Below are 18,771 nucleotides of genomic sequence, written 5' to 3'. Positions count from 1 at the left end.
ACGCGGGGCTCAAACTCACGGACTGTGAGATCATGTCCTGAGCTGCAGTTGAACGCTTAACTGACTGAAGCACCCAGGCGCTCCTAAACAAGGATATTTAGAAAGCCATAAAGGTGGCAAATAAAACGGAGGAAAATAATATTTTCCATAATGATGCTGAGAGAGATTGCCACTTGGGAAAAAGAAAAAATTGGATCCATATGTCATACTATGCACCACAATAAATGTCGAATGGATCAGAGATATAAATAAAAAACAAAACCTTATAAAAACTAGAAAAAATATGTGTGTGTACATATGTAAATATGTTTTAATTTTATAGAAACTGTATACAGATAATTTTAATTAAATATAGTTTTGTAAAAGGAACACAGCGAGATAAAGCAGAAACTATTGAAAATTTAAAAAAATGATAAATATCCTAGTTTATTTGGACTATTTCTGGACTTGGTATTACTTTCCGTGGTATTTGTGATTATTGGTGTTCTGGCACCGCACTCCGACTTGTGCAGGCTTTATGGCTTGTTCCACCATCTGGCGTGCTCCCATTGTGTTTCCTATTTAGGGGCACGTTTCTGCTATTCTCTGTTAGCCATTCTTGCGTATTTGCTTTTCCCTTTGAACTTCAGAACCAACTCCACGACCTATCCACAGAACAAACACCTTGGTTTTTTTGTTGGGGTTGCATCATGTACGTGTATTAAACTGAAGACGATCGACTTCTTTACGACGTTAAGCAGTCCTTCGTGGAAGGGGACTTTATTTGCAAGTCTGTGTTAGTGTGTCTTAAGAGAGCTTTCGGCTTTTACCTTATGGGTTTCCCACATTTCTTGTGAAGTTTACTCTGAAATATTTTTATGTTTTTGTTACTTTTAGAAATGGAGTTTCCCATTTTGTCTTCAACTTAGTCATTGATTGTTTACGGATTGTTTTTTGGTATGTTAATGTTATAGTGGCAGCCTTATTGAAAGCTTTTCTTGTGTGTGTGTGTTTTTTTCTTCTTGATTTCCTTGAGTTTTCATAACAGATCTCCTTTCCCAGTTCTTATGTCCCTAATTGTTTTCTCCTCTCTGACTGCATTGGCTAAAGCCACCAATGTTTTTTTTTTTTTTTTAATTTTTTTTAACGTTTATTTACTTTTGAGACAGAGAGAGACAGAGCATGAACGGGGGAGGGTCAGAGAGAGGGAGACACAGAATCTGAAACAGGCTCCAGGCTCTGAGCGGTCAGCACGGAGCCCGACGCGGGGCTCGAACTCACGGACGGCGAGATCATGACCTGAGCCGAAGTCGGCCGCCTAACCGACTGAGCCACCCAGGCGCCCCTAAAACCACCAATGTTAAGGAATAGCGGAAACAGTGCATGTGCAGCCTCTAAAAGTCTCTTTCTCGTTCTCTAGATACCCAACCCAGGTCTGCAGCCTGATTCACCTGCTAATCCAGCCAGCAGCTGCTATCCCAGCCTCTGCCCAGCTTATCCATTCTTGAAGTTCTTCCTGGCTCTCTGGGGGCTGGTGACACAGCTGTATGCAGAGGAACGGCTGCTGTGCTGGAGAATAACTTCCTCCATGGAGATGGAGTAGCTCACAGGTGCCACTTCCCCAGCTCAGGGTGACCGGGAATAGGAGGAGCCTGCATTCCTGGTTTCCCCCATCTTCTATAGACACCTGTATCTCAAGGGCAAATGCTGCATATATCCAGCTACTTCAGATCCTCTTCCTAACAACATCAGAAAGGGTCCTTTGAACTCAGGACTTGTTAATGGGGTGACGAACAGAAGGGGATGAACTTTCTCTTGAGCCCATGGACCTCTAGACCATCCGGCTCAAACTTTGGACCCACCGTATTTTAAAAGAGAAACACAAAAATCTGACAGCCGTTAAACTCTCTTGGAATCCCGTCAGACTTCTCTGTCACCATCCTTGCTTGTTTCCAATTTGTGTGTTTTCCATGTTGGCTCTGCTGCCATCAAGCTCTGCAGGCCTGACCTCAACCTGTGTCCTTAGTCCTTCACACATGGGGTAGGTAGTATTGCCTCTTTTATGGCCTTTGGCTTGGCTTATCCAATCGATGCTTAACTCTGCCCGATCTTCCTGCTATTGCTGTCCCTTCTTCCATGTTAGATATCAAGATATTAAACCTGAGCATGAATGATCAAATGACATAAACAAGTATGCAACATTCAACGTAAACATAAATATGTCATTCCGTTATAATTACAAGTATTATATGAAACTACAGTGAAGCGTTGGTATGAATTCAATCTCTGTGCGTGGAAGTGTTGGTGAGGCCTTTAGCTGAGAGTGGCCACAGCACGGTCTGTGTCCTACTTTCAGCCTTAGCTCTATTATCCTGGGGTCTGGTTTGGTGACCTCATCTTTTCTTCTGTGTTCCTATATATAGATAGACTGGTATAGTAGATGTGCTTTGTGTGGATAAGACTCACTCACCGTAACAGCTCACGGTCACCCTTGAAGGTATCCGTTTCTAGTTACATTTGCAAAGGTCTGTCTACCTTGCTCCTTGTAACATCTCCCCAGACCCATGCAGTCTCTTCAAGCACATGAAGTGGCATTTTCCTGCAGATATGCCTCTTAACCTTGAGGAATGACTTCTTCCCTTTTTGCCACGAAAGTGGGTGAGGCTTTGTGGCTTGAGGTTTGGCAGGCAGAAAACATTCTCTCAGTTGAGCTCTATCTGAAAAACTGTCCCTTTACCTAGAAGCCACTGGTCTTCAGGTACTTTTCTATGTTGCATGAGGAAATGTCCCACTTTGCTAAGATATGCTGATGAGTTCTTTCATACCTACTTAACTGTGTGCGCTGTGTAAGCATATGCCGTGATTAGTCAGAGCATAATCACTTTGTCAATAAGTCTTCCAGATGGTTCTCTTCCTTTCCAGAGATGCACGAGTGATTGAACTCTAAATGAGTGGCCACTTCAGGAAAAGAGGTTGGGAGGTCTGGACAGCTGCCCACAGCATCGGTCTCAGAGATGTCTTGAATTTGAGCTTCCAAAGCTCTTGAAGGATCTTCATATGGAACTCAATACCCAGGGCAAGTAATAGATCTATAGTGTCTCTGTCTTGAGGGAAAATATCGATTCTCTTCCACAAGAAGCTGACTGCATAGAGTGAGGCACGAGCACTTTATCCAGAAGTAAGAAATATGGAAGTCAATAAATCTATTCTGCCTATCCTGGTTCTCCATGGAGGAGCTGTTCACGCTTCTAAGATAGCATTGTGTCCATATCAATGGAACCTACCCATAGCAAATGGCTTATGGAAATGGGGACCAAAGTCAAGACACAGCCTCCTTAACACCTCCATCTATCAACAGGTATGCATCATTTTCTAGAACTGTTGACCTCAACTTCTCAGTTGCCATGAGTCCCTCTGCAAAAATTCAGGGGTGCTGAAACATGAAGACCATGGGGCCATCTCCAGTCTTATAAACGAAAGACTGACTTTCTACAGGAAGAAATGGAGGGCTGGGCTGGAGAGGAAGGTGTCTCAGTGACTGTGGGATGGCTTGCAGCTCTGCAGCTCTTTGAATGCTGGAACCAACAATGAAAAAGCTGATGGTGTGCCTTATAGGGAGCTACACAAATGTAGGGGATTATCATTATGCTTATGGCATTATCTTGTGGTACAAATGTGAATGACTTTTGCATGGAGGACATGACTGGCAGAGGCTTAGGAACGCCCCGTCTTTTTATTATTGCCATGAACCTGAAGTTCTGTGACACAGGCCCCATTAACATTTCTCTCCGCCATAATATTAACATTGCATTTCTGGGGCTGCACTATGGAATACTCTCTGCCTTTCCAATTCAACAGAAATCTGAGTGGTTGTGTCGACGGGTTCTCATTGGATTGGGTTACTCTCCTTGTGTGTGATGAAAGATGAGCAATATTTCAAAACAAAGTACTGTGTTGTAATAATTTGCCTGGATTCCCAGGGTGTCTTTTATCTGACTTGATAACAACGTAGTTCATTAGCAGCCTTTGTTAACTGATAACCTAAAGCGGTAACATGATACTCATAAGCAATTTTCTGTGTGTAAGATAGAATAAACCATCTTGTAAGGTATCTGTTAATTGATTTGCGTCTTTTAACAGCATTTTAATTAAGACTTCTGGTTTGTGAATGGCAGAAACACTTATAAACTGAAGAGGAATGCTTCAGGATTCTCAGCAATCATTTCATTTTCTATAGATACGACAAAGCCGTGGGGTCCTCTCCTCCATCCCACATCGTGATGAATTTCCCCAGTGCCATTCCCGGGCTCTGGTCCTGTTTTAGCCCCACAAGAGTGTCCCGGGTGAAGAACACAGAGAAGTATGCTGAAGGCCAGTGCTCTCTCCTTGGGTTTTAAAGGCTGACATGCCGTGGGAGGCAGAATGGGACTCTTTGCAATGGGTCCCTTTGGCTTAAACCCCAAATTCAAGCTCAGTGGGTTCCTTCTGTGGCAGTCCCCCTGGAAGCTCTATGAAGCCCCTCTTGACACCCCCTCTCCTTGGGAGCAGTTCCTGGTGATGGAGGTTCCAATAGGCAGGAGCCTGTGGAAGTGTTTGGAAGCAACCACAAGAAGTCACTGTGCGTGTAGGTACAATGTCATGAGTGAGGGTCATTCTGACTGCCTCACCCAGTGATTTGGAAGTGTGGTAGCAGAGGCCAGGGGTTAGGAGAAACCTCTGTCTTCCCAGCCCAGTAGGCCCCAGGTCCCCCTGAACACATGCAGGTCCTGGAAAGCCCACCTTGGCAGGTAGAACACCTGCCCAAAGAGAGGGGACCAATGACACTCAAAAGCAAGGAGGAAGAGTCATCCTTACATGGGCTCCTGTGTTTTACTGCATCCAGCACTCAGTACCCAGAGGAGGAGAAGGTGAGACAGCAGAGGGTTATCTGGCAAGGTAAACAAACTTAAAATGTGCATCAGTCTCTATCTATCTCTATAAATTAAAAATATGTTTACATTGAATCTATAAATTAAAAGCAATACATAGAAAGCAAACTCATATATATATATATATATTCCTCTAGGTGTGTTCTAAGGTGTATATATCATAGAATTTTAAGAAATATATGGGGGTTTGACTAAGTTAATAAGTGACACTGCTTTTCATTACCCAAGCTTGGAAATAGCTGAGAGTGGACAGACAAGCAGACGGAGATTACAATATGAGTTATTGTGATTTTCAAATGAGTCATGACACGTCAATATCGCGCTGGGGCCACAAGAGTGCGGCTTGGTGTTCTCGTCCCAGTCCAAGTAAGAGGCCAGTGTGGCTTGGGCTGGGGTGCTGGAGGCAAGGATGCAGAAGGTGGTTGCAGGGGGAGGGGGTTTAGAGGCGGAGATGTTAAGACTTACTGGTGGGTAGATTTGATCGAGAGGGAGAACATGATTCAGCGTTGCCTATAGCAATGTGGAGGACCTGGGCTAGCCTCGGGAAGCCTCTGCAGCCGGTCTCGGGTCCCTTGTAGCAACTATCAGGGCACCAAAGAATGAGCTGCGCTTGGGGACAGCGAACCCCATGTCCCCACAAGTGTTCAAGCTTGAGAACTGGAATTAAAAACACACATGCTGGAAATCGCTCCAGAATGTGCTCTGGGATCCATTAGAGAAAGCAGGGGAGGGTCAGCCTGGAGGAGTCATAAGACTCCTTTCCCGTGGATAGAGTATGCGTAGGGTTTGCTGAGACAGAGTGAGCCTAAAGATGCAAACAGAGGGGTGGTGCCTGTGACGTGAAGTCTAAAAGGGGCCGGGTCTAGGCTGTGCTCAGGGCCCAACCGGCTGACTGATTCTTTTCCCTCCGAGTCATTTGTCACAATCTTGGACTTGTCAGATAAATTAATCATCTTTCAAAGAATATTATTTTCCACGTGTACATTATCATCGGATGACAAATGAGAGGCACGTCCCTACACAGAGTGCAGGCAAGTTGCTCAGGCCTCAAACATCCCAGACTCGCTTATCAGCATAGTTGGGGTCTGAGTGTTCATGGGTCTGGAATTTCCACTGACCTGTGATTTTCTCATCATTTGTGATCTTCTCTCTGCACAGTGTAGGGATGTAGTAGAGTATGTAGAGTCTGGCACCAAATGCTGCTCTGTGGGCTGGACGAGTTGTTTCACCTTGCCATGCCTCAGTTTCCACATCTGTAAAAATGGGCTAATAGTTGTCCTTACCCTATAGAATCTGTGTCAGCCCTAAAGGAGGTAACACACGAAAGTTCTTAGAACACTGAGGCACTCAGAAAATGTGACCTATTATTTATAATTAGTTTTGGTCAACTCCAAAATTCAGGGAAGGTGAGATTAAGGAAGTTTTCATTCTTAGACATTAATTTCTTTACACATATTTTTCTTTCAACGTTTTTTATTTATTTTTGGGACAGAGAGAGACAGAGCGTGAACGGGGGAGGGGCAGAGAGAGAGGGAGACACAGAATCGGAAACAGGCTCCAGGCTCTGAGCCATCAGCCCAGAGCCTGATGAGGGGCTCGAACTCAGGGACCGCGAGATTGTGACCTGGCTGAAGTCGGACGCTTAACCGACTGCGCCACCCAGGCGCCCCATCTTTACACATATTTTTGAATAAAGTTTTATTATTTTATTTTCTTTTTTAAGTTTATTTATTTATTTATTTATTTTGAGAGAGAGAGAGAGAGAGAAAGAAAGAATCCCAAGCAGGCTCTGAGCTGTCAGTACAGAGCCCGACACAGAGCTCGAACCCACGAACCATGAGATCATGACCTGAGGCGAAGTCGGATGTTTAACTGACTGAGCCACCCAGGTGCCCTTAAAGTTTTATTTTAGAATAGGGTCAGATTTTCCTTACAGTTGCAAGGCTATGTCAGAGAGTTCCCATATGCCCCACACCCAGCTTCCCCTATTAACACCTTACATTAGTATGGTTTATCATAATTAATGAGCCAATTTGATAGTATTATTGCCTGAAGTCCGTATTTTATTCATATTATCTTAATTTTTTTTTTACCTAATATCCCTTTTCTGTAGTAGGACCCCATCCACAATGGCACATGACATTTAGTCATCACGTCTCCTTAGGCTGCTCTTGGTTGTGACGGTTTCTCAGACTTTCCTTGACAGTTTTGAGGAGCCCTGGTCAGGCATTCTATCGACTGTTCCTCAACTGATAGTTTGCCTGAGGTTTCTTTTCATGAAGATAAATTTCTTCGAAGCTAATCTTAACACACAAGTGGTGATAATCATACAATAAACCAAGCATTCGCTAATGTTTCCCATTGTTCCTATGAATAAAATTAGCCAGATTGCTGACAAATCTCATTGAAGTCTGAACTGGTAGGCTCGGTAAAAAGGAACATTCTCTTTTTCTTTGTGTTTTGTTTTTTTAATTACACTTTCTTTTTTTAAAAAACATTTTTTAAATGTTTATTTATTTTTGAGAGAGAGACAGAGAGAGAGAGAGAGCGTCCAAGCAGGGGAGGGACAGACAGAGAGGGAGACACAGAATTCAAAGTAGGCTCCAGGCCCTGAGCTGTCAGCACAGAGCCTGACGTGGGGCTCAAACTCACAAATCATGAGATCATGACCTGAGCCAAAGTCGGATACTTAACCGACTGAGCCACCCAGGCACCCCAGAACACTTTTCTTTTTCAAAGCAAAGCAGGTGTCTCTAGTTAGTGTGGGAGCACTCAGATTCACATTTCACAACCACTGCACACATTAGATCAGCAGCAGAGACCAAGAGGACTCGACCCCTTGTTTGGGGCAAGTGCATATTTGACCCCGCTGTCTTCTCTTCCCCAAGGAAAGGTAAGCCCTCCTTCAGTCATTCTGTGGACAGGTAGGAGTCCTTAGTGGTGTGGCCTAAGGTCTTCAGGGAAGTGGCTCAGAGCTGCCCCTTATTTGGGCAAACAAATAATGTTTGTGAAAACAGAGACCGACAAAAAAGCCTTACAACGTGGTTCTGATGTTTTGTCCTTTCCTGAGTTTAAATCAGAAGGTGGTTCTTATGTAGTGGCAACAGATTGTGAGTGAAGTATAACTGTTGACCAAAAAGGAAATAAAACGGTGTCCAAGAGTTGCCCCCAATGTGTTCTGACGGGGCATTTACAGCTCGCAGCAAAGACTCCACTCTTTGGCTCCAGGAAACTCACTCCAAGCGGAGACTGTGTGGCTTCAGCCACATCATCCAGAAGGTGCTACCTGCCATTGTGGAGGACCCTCCTCTCCCTTCGTCAGCTTTCTGGAGGAGTCGGGTTGAGTTGATGACTCCTACACGCCTAACAGGCCTTGATCTAGGTTCAAATTACCAGGGATTGAAAGCAAGCACTTTACATTTACTGACCCCAATGAAATCTGAAAAAAAAAATGTTTTTAATGCTAGCACAAAAATATTTCTTAGCGTCAAAATCTCAAAATACTTCAAAAAATAACTCCAGGGATTCTGAAGCTGGATATGACAGAGTAGTGTATCTAACCCTTCTGCCAATAACACCACTAAACTCAGTACAAAATACGGTAAGACAACCATTTGAGGCAATGATGAGCTGCTCAAAGCGGGCCTCAGCCCAGAGGGAAGTTGATTTTTGAAAGAAGACAAGTCAGGTGAGCTCACATTTATTTGGCTCTACCCATGAGGACACATCCAGTTTAGATCACACACAGGGTAATTAGAAAGTGGCTGTCTTACTGGGCTTGGAAGACAGAGGGTGGGGTTTACACAGTGCCTAGAAGTTTTGGGGAACAATCCTAGAGAGAACGCAATCTTAGAGGGAGAGACCCAAACTCTGCTTTAGAATTTCCCTTAAATCCTTGGCTAACTTTTAATTTTTTTTAATGTTTATTTATTTTTGAGAGAGAGAGAGAGAGAGAGAGAGAAAGTGTGAGTAAGGGAGGGACAGAGAGAGAGGGAGACACAGAATCCAGAGCAGGCTCCAGGCTCCAAGCTGTCAGCATAGAGACTGATGCGGGGCCGAACCATGAGATCATGACCTGAGCTAAAGTCAGGTGCTTAACAGACTGAGCCACCCAGCCGCCCCTCCTTGGCTAACTTCTAAACTGGACATGAACAGAGTGAAATTCAAAGGTGATCAAGTGGAATTAATAGCGGGAAGGCTAAAAGGAGCTGAGTGAAGATTTCAGGAGATGCCCTGCAGTCGAGAGACAGTTCTAAATTCACATCTTGCCAAATCAGATGGTCATGGTGTGATGGTTCATTTTACATGTCAACTTGACTGGGCCATGGTGCCTGGGTATATGGGCAAACATTATTCTGGACGTTTCTGTGAGGGTGTTTTTGGATGAGATTAACATTTAAACAGATGGACTTTGGAAAAAGCAGATTGCTTACCATGATGTGGGTGGGCTTTACCCAATCAGTTGAAAGCCTAAATGGAATAAAAGACTGTTCTCCCTTGAGCAAAAGGGCATTTTGCCAGCCAATAGCCTTCAGATATGAACTACAACATTTGTTCTTCCCTGGTGTTTAGCATGCCGGCCCACCCTGCAGCTTAGGATTTACCAGCCTCCATAATTGCATAAGCCAATTACAAAACATAGTATATATATACTATGTACACACACACACACACACACACACACACACACACACACACACACATTGGTATAGTTCTCTGGAGAACCATGCCTTATATACCTGGGTAACGTATCTGGCTTCCCATGGAAATCAGGGCTAGAGACAAAACTAAGATAAGCCCACTCAACAGACTCTAGGACCAAAATTCTACAGAATGAAGGTGAGTTGCAGTCATTTAACTTGACAGACTCATGATTTTTGCCCAGGCCTTAATTTATAAAGGTGAATAAGTGACAACACAAAGAGCTCAATGCCATTTAAAATTAGTTTATTGCTTACACTTCCAAAGAGAAAGGGGAATGTAAATCCCATGTCATGTGGGGCCATCGTGGGGAGAACCACTTCGGTCAGAAGGTAGGAGAAGTGAGGGAAAACATGACCCAGAGCCTTTACAGTGTTTTCCATAGAAGGCCGGGCAGAGAAATCAGCTTAGGATTGGCTAGTTTGAATGATGTTGATGGGGTCTGGGCTACAGGTGTGGTCTCCAGCCCTGAATTGATTTAGGGCAGGGGCAATATTGGTTGGTGTGTAAGAGTTAGACAAAGAAGGAAACGGACTCAGGATTAGCTGGAGCATTTATAATATGATTTTCATTTGCCCACAAAGGCTGGATTGCAGGGAAGGAATAAACAATTGTGGCTGTTACTTTGCCTCTATGATTAATGAATGTTAAATAGACAACTACGGAATCTAAAAACAAGCAGTTAGAAACCAGTATTCTTCAGAGGAAGATAACAGAATCCTGAGTCTCCATAATGTCAACTATTCAAGGGGACAATACCAGATATTCAAAGAAGCAAGAGAACCTGACTCTTAGTCAAGACAAGCGGACAATAGCAATGTATCTGTGGTACAAAACAAATGAGCAAAGGGAAAGAGAGATAGAGACAGAGGCACAGCAAGAAACAGACTCTTAACTATAGAGAACACACTGATGTGTGTAACACTGATGTTTGCCAGAGTGGGGAGTGGGGGATGGGTGAAATAGGTGATGGGGATTAAGGAGTGCGCTGGTCATCATGAGCATTGGAATTGTTGAACCACTATATTGTATACCTGAAGCTAACATTACACTGTATGTTAACTGCGCTGGAATTCAAATTTTTAAAAAAGGTAAAAAATGAAAAGTGGATCCATAATAATCCAGATGTTGAAAGGTGAACAGAAGGAAATCCTCAGCTGGCAGGTGGCAGTGCTAAGAAAGAGCCATGTGGAATTTCTAGATGTGAAACATGTCCCGTCTAGCCTCTTTGCATTGCCGTTTCTACTGCCTGAAAGATTCTCAAAAGGCAGACCACTTCCTCTCTCTTTTCAGAGCTCTGCCCACACATGTTCCTGAAGAAAGCCGTCCCCAGGGAGCACACCCAAGCGCCTACTCGGTGCTTAAGACATGAGTTGTTATTGACCCACAGACATTGATCAAAGAGTATTAACAATGAATATTTTTATAGAATAAATTTGTTCAATTTGAACGTCTAGATAAAACGGATGGTTTTCCCACAAAATTTAAATGACTGTGCTTGGTTCGAAAAGAAGTTGGAAAACTGAATAGGCTAGTTGCCATGGGGGGGGGGCGGAATTGAAAATAAAAGTTGTAGTTACTGTAGTTACCACTTAAATCTGTTTCAATGAGTCTCTGTCAAGTCTCCAACTCACAGTGTACAAGCAGTATCTTTTCCCCACAGGCTCACCAACGCTTTTTGCCTTTCAAATATTTTGCTATTTTTGTATCGATTGGAATTGTTTCTGACGCTTTACTTTGTTTTTTAATGTGCGCCGTTTGTAATTTTTTATTACTATAAAGTGCACATAATGAAAATTCTTGTGTATACTCTTTTGGCACAGACAAGAGAGTTTCTCTAGGGCAGGGAGAAATTTTATTCTTTTTTAAATTATTTATATTCAAGTTAGTTAACATACAGTGTGGTCTTGGCCTCAAGAGTAGAATTTAGTGATTCCTCTGTTACACACGACACCCGGTGTTCATCCCAACAAGTGCCCTCCTTAATGTCCATCACCCATTTTACCCATCTCCCTACCTCCTCTCCAGCAACCTTCAGTTTGTTCTCTATTTAAGAGTCTCTTACGATTTGCCTCCCTCTCTGTTTTCATCTTATTTTTTCTTCCCTTCCCCTGTGTTCATCTGTTGAGTTTCTCAAATTCTACATATGAGTGAAATCATATATCTGTCTTTCTCTGCCTGACTTATTTCACTTAGCATAATACCCTCCAGTTCCATCCACGTTGTCACAGATGACAAGATTTCATTCCCTTTGATCACCGAGTGGTATTCCATTGTATATGTATATACCACATCTTCTTTATCCATTCATCAGTCAAGGAACATTTGGGCTCTTTCCATAATTTGGCTATTGTTGATAGTGCTATTATAAACACGGGGGTGCATGTGCCGCTTTAAATCAGCATTTTTGTATCTTTTGGATAAACTCCTAGTAGTGCAACTGCTGGGTTGTAGGGTAGTTCTGTTTTTGGTTTTTTGAGGAACCCCCATACTGTTTTCCCGAGTGGTAGAAATTTTATTCCTAAAACCACAGTGTGCCTATGGCATGGCCATTGTGAAAATGGTGTGAGTAATAGTGTTATGTATTAGGGTTTTATCCCTGGGTGATTGACCCTGATGTTGGAATGGGAGCATCTTCTCTGGCTGTGTTGTCCAAGTTTTGGCTCTGATGCCATGCTGCCCTTGGAGGGAGTGAGAGAGATAAGAACCACTTCTGCCAGCCTTAGGGGGTGGCTTCAGGTGCTACTGGCCCAGAGAGTCCCCAGGTAGGGAGGGGGACAGAATGAACTATAGGGCTACTATCACAGGAAGGACAATAACCGGGTAGAAACAGGATTAGGGGGCCGGGACAGGCCCGGCCTAGGTGAGGTGGAGGGTAAGGGTGGGGATGCTGTGGGGACAGCTGCAGACAGGGACATGAGGGGGACCTGTGGGTATCAGGAGAGGCAGAGTGAGTAGCAGGTCAAGGCGGTGCTCATTCTCGGATAAGCCGATCTGGGACAGTCTTAAATCAGTATGGGAACCTCTAGGAGTGACGGCAGGCACCGAATCCAGACACTCTCACCTCTTCCTGTGGCCATGGATCTGGCCTGACCCTGAAAGAAGGATTGAAGTCATAGAGGACAACGTGGAGGATTTGGTGCACCTGAGTGGTGGGGGTGCCTCCCCTGGCAATAAGTCCAGGTTGAGGGAGCTGACTCCACTTCCCCAGAGAGGAGGTGGGAGGAAGAGCAGGGCGGCAGGAAGGGGAGTCGCTCTAGAAAGGAGAGAAGATTTTCCACAAGTGAGAATTGTGAGAGAGGAAACGATGTCTAAAAAGAAGTTCTCAGAAGTTTTGCTAGGAGAAGCCTCCGGTGTCCCCGTGAGCAAAGATGATGGGGAGGAACAGACAAAGGGGGATTAAGAGCACGTTTATCTTGAGCACTGAGAAATGCGTAGAATTGTTGGATCGTGATATTTTATATCAGAAACTAAAATGACCCTGTATAATAATTATACTTGAATAAAAAGAAAGAAGAAAAAATATACAAAAGGGAAGATGAAGGCCAGCTGGGAAGGGCACGATGTGGCTTCAGGCGGGCTAAATTCACCCCCTTTGGGGTGGCTTCCAACATGAGGATGGTGATGGCTCTCCTGGATGAGGGAAGTGACAGTAATAAAGGGAGGAGGGACAGACAGGACACCAGGGCTGTGCCAGAGGCAGCTCGCACCTGGAACCTGCAGCGGGGAGGGGGTTAGTCATGCTCTCAGACATCATCTGGGGCTTGCAGGGGACCCCTCCACTGCCTCCCGGTTCTCAGTGGGGAGCCTGAGTCTGTGCTCTAAAAGCAATGAGGGCAAAAAACAAAAGGTCGTATTTAGGCCAAGGCCAAGGCCAAGAGGGAAACCTTAAGTGTAGCGTAACTTCTAAGCCTCAGCTGTTGTTCATGAAATCAGTGTCTCCCAAAGGGAAATGTCTCTTTAAATTAATGATAATTTATAACATGTGCTTAGCGTTTGCCTGGCACAATTTTAAACAAGCGTCGTAGAGCTGCCTTAGCCTTGTCAGGGTGGAGATAATGCCAAGCCCAGGACTCACGCTGGCTTTGTAAGGGGCTCAGGTGATCAGGAGTGGTGGATGGCAGTGGGCGGAGGGGCTGTGGGCTGGGGCTGGGGTCCAGAGGGGCAGGGAGGGCTGTGGGGAGGGCACTGGGAGGACTCCGGGGGCATTGGTGACGGCCCGGCTTGCCGTGCTCTGCAGATGGATGTGGGCCCTACCTGGTTCAGATGTCCGCTCTGCAGCTCAGCAGCTATTTGACCTTGGGCAAGTTAGACGGCAAAAGTGTGAGTGGATTGCTCCAGGACCACTAGAAGGATTAAATGATGAAAGGAAATGCCCTGCTCTATGCCTGGTGCACCTGTTGGTGACAGATGCTGGCTCTTTACTGTTCTACAACCTTAGGGTCCAGAAGACAGAAATCTGGGTGGACCTACTCCCCCTTGGGGCAACTGGAACCACTAAGTTAGGCCTCACAGTGCCTGGGGCCCATCACACCCAGCTTCCCCTAGCTGTGTTTGTGTTCCAGGTCCTAGTCCCTTGGGCAGCCCCCACAGCTAGAGGCTGCCCTGCCCTGTCCCCAGGCTGGCCCAGGGAGCCTTCTACCCTGCTCTCTTCCTTGCAGCCAAGCCAGCTTGCCCAGCTGGCTTTGATCAGGCTCTCACTGCACCACATTTCTCTGTCTTCACTTGTCTCTGTTTATGTTTCCTTGCAAACAAATGTCATGTCTTTCCCACGGGGCTTCTCTCTAGCCAGTGTATTTTAACCCTGTGCAGACAGGGGCGGGTGTTTGCTCTTCATCCCGGTCCCGTTCGCTGCACCCAGTGAGGCAATTGCTACTCTGACCCAGAGGCTGATGCTGTCCCCAGGCCCCAGCACTTGCCCACTGGCCCTGGTGTGGAGTGTCCTAGGGATGGATGGGTGGGAGGCATGGGGTTTGCAAGATCTTGCTTGTGGGCCTGCATTTTGTTTTTATTTCACTAGTATTTAAATAAATGTAGAAGTAATTGCTTGTTTTCTTAAATGTTTATTGTGCACAAATTAGAAAATAGCGAACAAAAGGATGAGGGAACCGCTTTTCCAAAGATGTATGTTGCTCCCATGTGGTGTGGATCATCCCAGACTGTACATGTGTGTGGGCACATATACATACATGTACTGTGTTATGTAACTAGTATCATACGGTATATGTTTTTACTTACTACATTGTGAACATATTATTTTGCTTTCTTCTTGAACTGCATTGTATTTCTTCGTTTAGTTGTCCCATAATTTATTTAATCCAAAGGTTCTCAAACCTTATTAGGTGCCCAAATCAGCCACAGGCAGGCCTTATTTAAACACAGATTTCTGGGGGTGCCTGGGTGGCTCAGTTTGTTGAGCATCTGACTCTTGATTATGGCTCAGGTCTTGATCCCAGGGTCGTGGGATTGAGTCCCACATTGGACTCTGTGCTGAGCATGAAGCCTGCTTAAGGTTCCCTCTCTTTCTCTAGCTCTCCGCCCTTGCCCCACACGCACTCCCTCTCTCTCTCTCTAAAAAAATAAAAAATAAAACACAGATTGCTGACCCACATTGGAGTGGAGCCCAAGAATTTGTAATTCTAACAAGTTCCCAGGTGAGGCTGACACAACCCAATCAGTTTAGCCCACACTCCTGGCTTGGGACACAGGTCTCTTCTGGGTTTTTGAGTGTAAGTGACCCTGCACTGAAAACGGGCTAGCAAAATCCTGGCACATCCCTCCTGAAGGATAAACCTCTAGAGGCAGGGTTTGCTAAGACAGACAGTATCACAGGCTTAAAGCTATTGCTACATGTTGCCAGCAAATTTGTTTCATTTATTTTTCCACCAGAGTATACCGGGTTGGGGACTTTGCATTATTCCTCCTCCTCTTCTTCTTCCCCTCCCCCTCCCTCTCCCTCCTCCCTCCTCCTCTTTGCCCTCCTTCCCCTCCTCCTCCTCTCCCCTCTCCTTTCCTAAATAAAATGTGCCTACCACATGTAGCTAAAGACTCAAGAAAGCTAGGTTCCTATCCCACAGACTGTGTGAGTCCAGAAAACCTCCCTTACTCCTCTGAGGCTTGGTTTCTTCATCTATTTGAAGAGGAAAAAATACTCTTTTGCCCCATTCCTGGGTTGCTGTGAGAACCATAAAATGATGAATGGGAGTGCCCTTTCTAAATTGTGACCCACATGCAGGTGGGAGGGTCCTGAGCACTTCCCTGAAGGGGATTAAGATACCTATGTATATCCTATGTATATGGGTCTATTTCGGTTTTTTATTTGTTTTGTTTTGTTTTCTTTTTTTTAGATACCACATAAAGTAAAATCAAATGATATTTGTCTTTCTGTGACTTTTTTCACTTAGCATTATACCCTCTAGGTATATCCATGTTGTCCATCTTGAATGGCAAGATCTCTTTTATTGCTGAGTAGTATTCCATTGCATATATACACCATATCTTCTTTATCCATCAATGGACACTTAGATTGCTTTCACATCTTGGCTGTTGTAAATCATGTTGTAATATACCAGAGAACAAACTGGTAGTTACCAGAGAGAAGGGAGTCAGGAGATGGGCAAAATAGGTGAAGGGGATTAAGAGGTGCAAACTTCCAGTTATAAAATAAATAACTTATGTGGATGAAAAATACAGCATAGGGAATCCGGTGAGTAATATTGTAATAACTTTGTATGGTGACAGATGGAAACTATACCTGTTGTGAGCATTGTATAATGTATATAATTATTGAATTGCTATGTTGCACATCTGAAACTTAATATATTTTATGTCAACCATACGTCAATAAATAATTACTTAACTGATTCATTTTAAAAAGATACAGTCTGTATTGTGGAAACTTCTGGAAAGTTAGAGTTACTGGGGGAAAGTTGCCTAAGGGGCTTGTCTTTACAGCCAGAACTTCCACCAGTTGCCTGCAGTTGCCCCCAGCAGTATGATGGTAAATGTTCAACAAGCCCCTCACGGACTGGGGTGGTGGAGGGGTGGGGTAGGAAAGGCCTTGATTTTAGCCTTTGCCAAATACCATGGTGTAAATACTCCCTCCAAGCCCTCTTGCAAGCTGCCGGGGTGTCATAGGATGTAATAAAATAGGAATTGATGAATTTTAAGTATTACTTTGGTGTTTCCTATATTTATTTGTAAGTTTATTTTTGATAAGGGCCATGCTTAACAACCGGCTTGCAAGAAGTTCTTAAAAGATTTAACAATTGGCTCTCACTAGCCAGTACGAGGTGGCTTCAGCAGACATTTGATGCCTGTCTTGGCCACGAACTTCTTAAAAATGTAAGTCATTTTTTCACCTTTATGGAGGAATAATGCATATTTATGCTGACTTCATCTTTTACATTCAACTGAGGGCTACACCCTGGCAATCTGAATTACTTTTTGGTTCCAAACGTTTGGCATTTGTATAGGAAAAATAGTTCAGTACTGGGTTTTGCAAGGATTGAAATTTGGGGTCCCGCTAAGGCACCTATCTGGCTCTCATGCAGCACAGCCAAGCTCCCCCTGCACACGTGTTGTGCAGAGAGAAAACCAGTAATTTGGGGCAAGTGTGCTTTGTTTCCAGAACCTCATCAGTGAGGTCTTGAGAGATCAATTTTCAATTGCTGCTATTCTCGCCTTTTAATTATCTTAGTTGGGCTTTATTGTGATCAGTTTAATTTGTTGTGGGTTGAATGTTGAGTCCTCCAGTATGCCTGCCCCTTATCGCATTACTGATGTTCGTGGCCCATAATTTTCCAATAAGCGAACTTGAATTTGTGTATACTTTGTGGTTCAAATACGAGCCTTCATATCTCTTTCATTAAGGCAGGTAAACAATATAAATTTTTTTTTTTTGCCTGTAAAGTGATATCTCAAAATCTATCATGTGCCACTGCCTGTGAATTTATGCTATGTAAATAGCTTACTAGGTGCCGTATCCAATGAAATGATAACTTTTCTGGGTTATCTTCAAGTTTTGGGGAGTCGCTTTAAAACTATAAATCAAAATTAAAATAATACGCATATACTCATAGTGTTCTCTTATAAATAATAAATAATTCATATGTGTTCGCCTCTGATCTTTATCATAGTTGCTGAATTTCTGGCAGCCAGGGTGAACTTGGGATGGCTTCCGAGGAGAGTGGTCTTTCCCTTGTGAAGTGAACCAAGTGAGGCTGACCTCCTTCTCACCAACACGGGGCAGGCTCGTCTCTCCTCTCCAGGAGTGGGCGCTCACAGTGCCCATGACCCTGTCTGGTTCACACGACAGGGGGTCAGGCAAGCGTCTCACGGCGCCAGCCACCTTCTGTCCATTCCCCATGCGCTGTGGGTGTGCTAGAACCCAGTTCCGCCTCACCGTAGCCAGTCCCCTGCCTGTGACCTCCTCCCATTTCACCAATCCGAGCACGATGGTCACATGGAGCAAGGGGAGCCATTAGAAGCAGACGTCCCTATGTGAGCAAAGCCAGATGGGGTCCTGGGAGTGCAAAGTGCAGTTCACTATTTTGGAAGTCCAGGAATGTAATACACGACATTAAGACAATGAAGGGAAAACATCTCACACAATCATGTCCATTGATGCCGAAAAGCATTAGACAAAAATCAACATCCTTTCATGATGAGAGCACTCTGTAAACTAGGATTCAAAGGGAACTTCCTCAAGATGAAAAAGGCCATTTATAAAAGCCCACAGCTAACAACATTCTCAATGCTGAAAGGCTGACACTTTCCCTGAAGATAAGGAACAAGACAAGGATGCTGGCCTTCAGCACTTTGATTCAGCATAGACTGAAATTCTTGCCAGGGCAATCTGGGAAGAGAAAGAAACAAAAGAGATCCAGATCGTAAGGGGAGAAGTAAAACTGTATTTGCAGATGACATGATCTTATAGAGAGAAAAATCCAAAGAAGTTCGGGAAAAATGGTTAGAATTAATAAAAGCAAAGTTGCATTTGTGTACAATAGGAACAATCTGTAAAATATATTAAGGAAACAGTTGCATTTACATAGCTTCAAAAAGAATGCAATATTTAAGAATAAATCTAACCAAGAGAGGGCAAAAAGAGTGAAACTGAAAGCCCCCCACCCCCATGTGAAGGGGGGCTGGAGCCAGGCTC

The 18,771-nt window shown here is 44.3% G+C and overlaps 1 protein-coding gene across 3 annotated transcripts in view; it reads left to right on the top strand.

Annotated features, from left to right (window-relative positions):
* Positions 1 to 4,090, top strand: part of TMEM273 (transmembrane protein 273) — a 35,077-nt gene extending 30,987 nt beyond the window's left edge. For all 3 annotated transcript variants that reach the window (XM_053207185.1, XM_053207186.1, XM_015088034.3), the window contains one exon: positions 2,902 to 4,090. In XM_053207185.1, coding sequence (XP_053063160.1) covers positions 2,902 to 2,926 — 25 coding nt within the window. In that variant the 3' untranslated portion in view covers positions 2,927 to 4,090. The remainder of the gene's footprint in view (positions 1 to 2,901) is intronic.
* The last annotated feature ends 14,681 nt before the right edge of the window (positions 4,091 to 18,771 follow it).

Source organism: Acinonyx jubatus, chromosome D2, assembly GCF_027475565.1.
Source record: "Acinonyx jubatus isolate Ajub_Pintada_27869175 chromosome D2, VMU_Ajub_asm_v1.0, whole genome shotgun sequence".
Lineage (NCBI taxonomy): Eukaryota > Metazoa > Chordata > Mammalia > Carnivora > Felidae > Acinonyx > Acinonyx jubatus.
The sequence above is the reverse complement of the archived record's forward strand: the minus strand, read 5'-3'. Positions and strand labels throughout refer to the sequence as shown.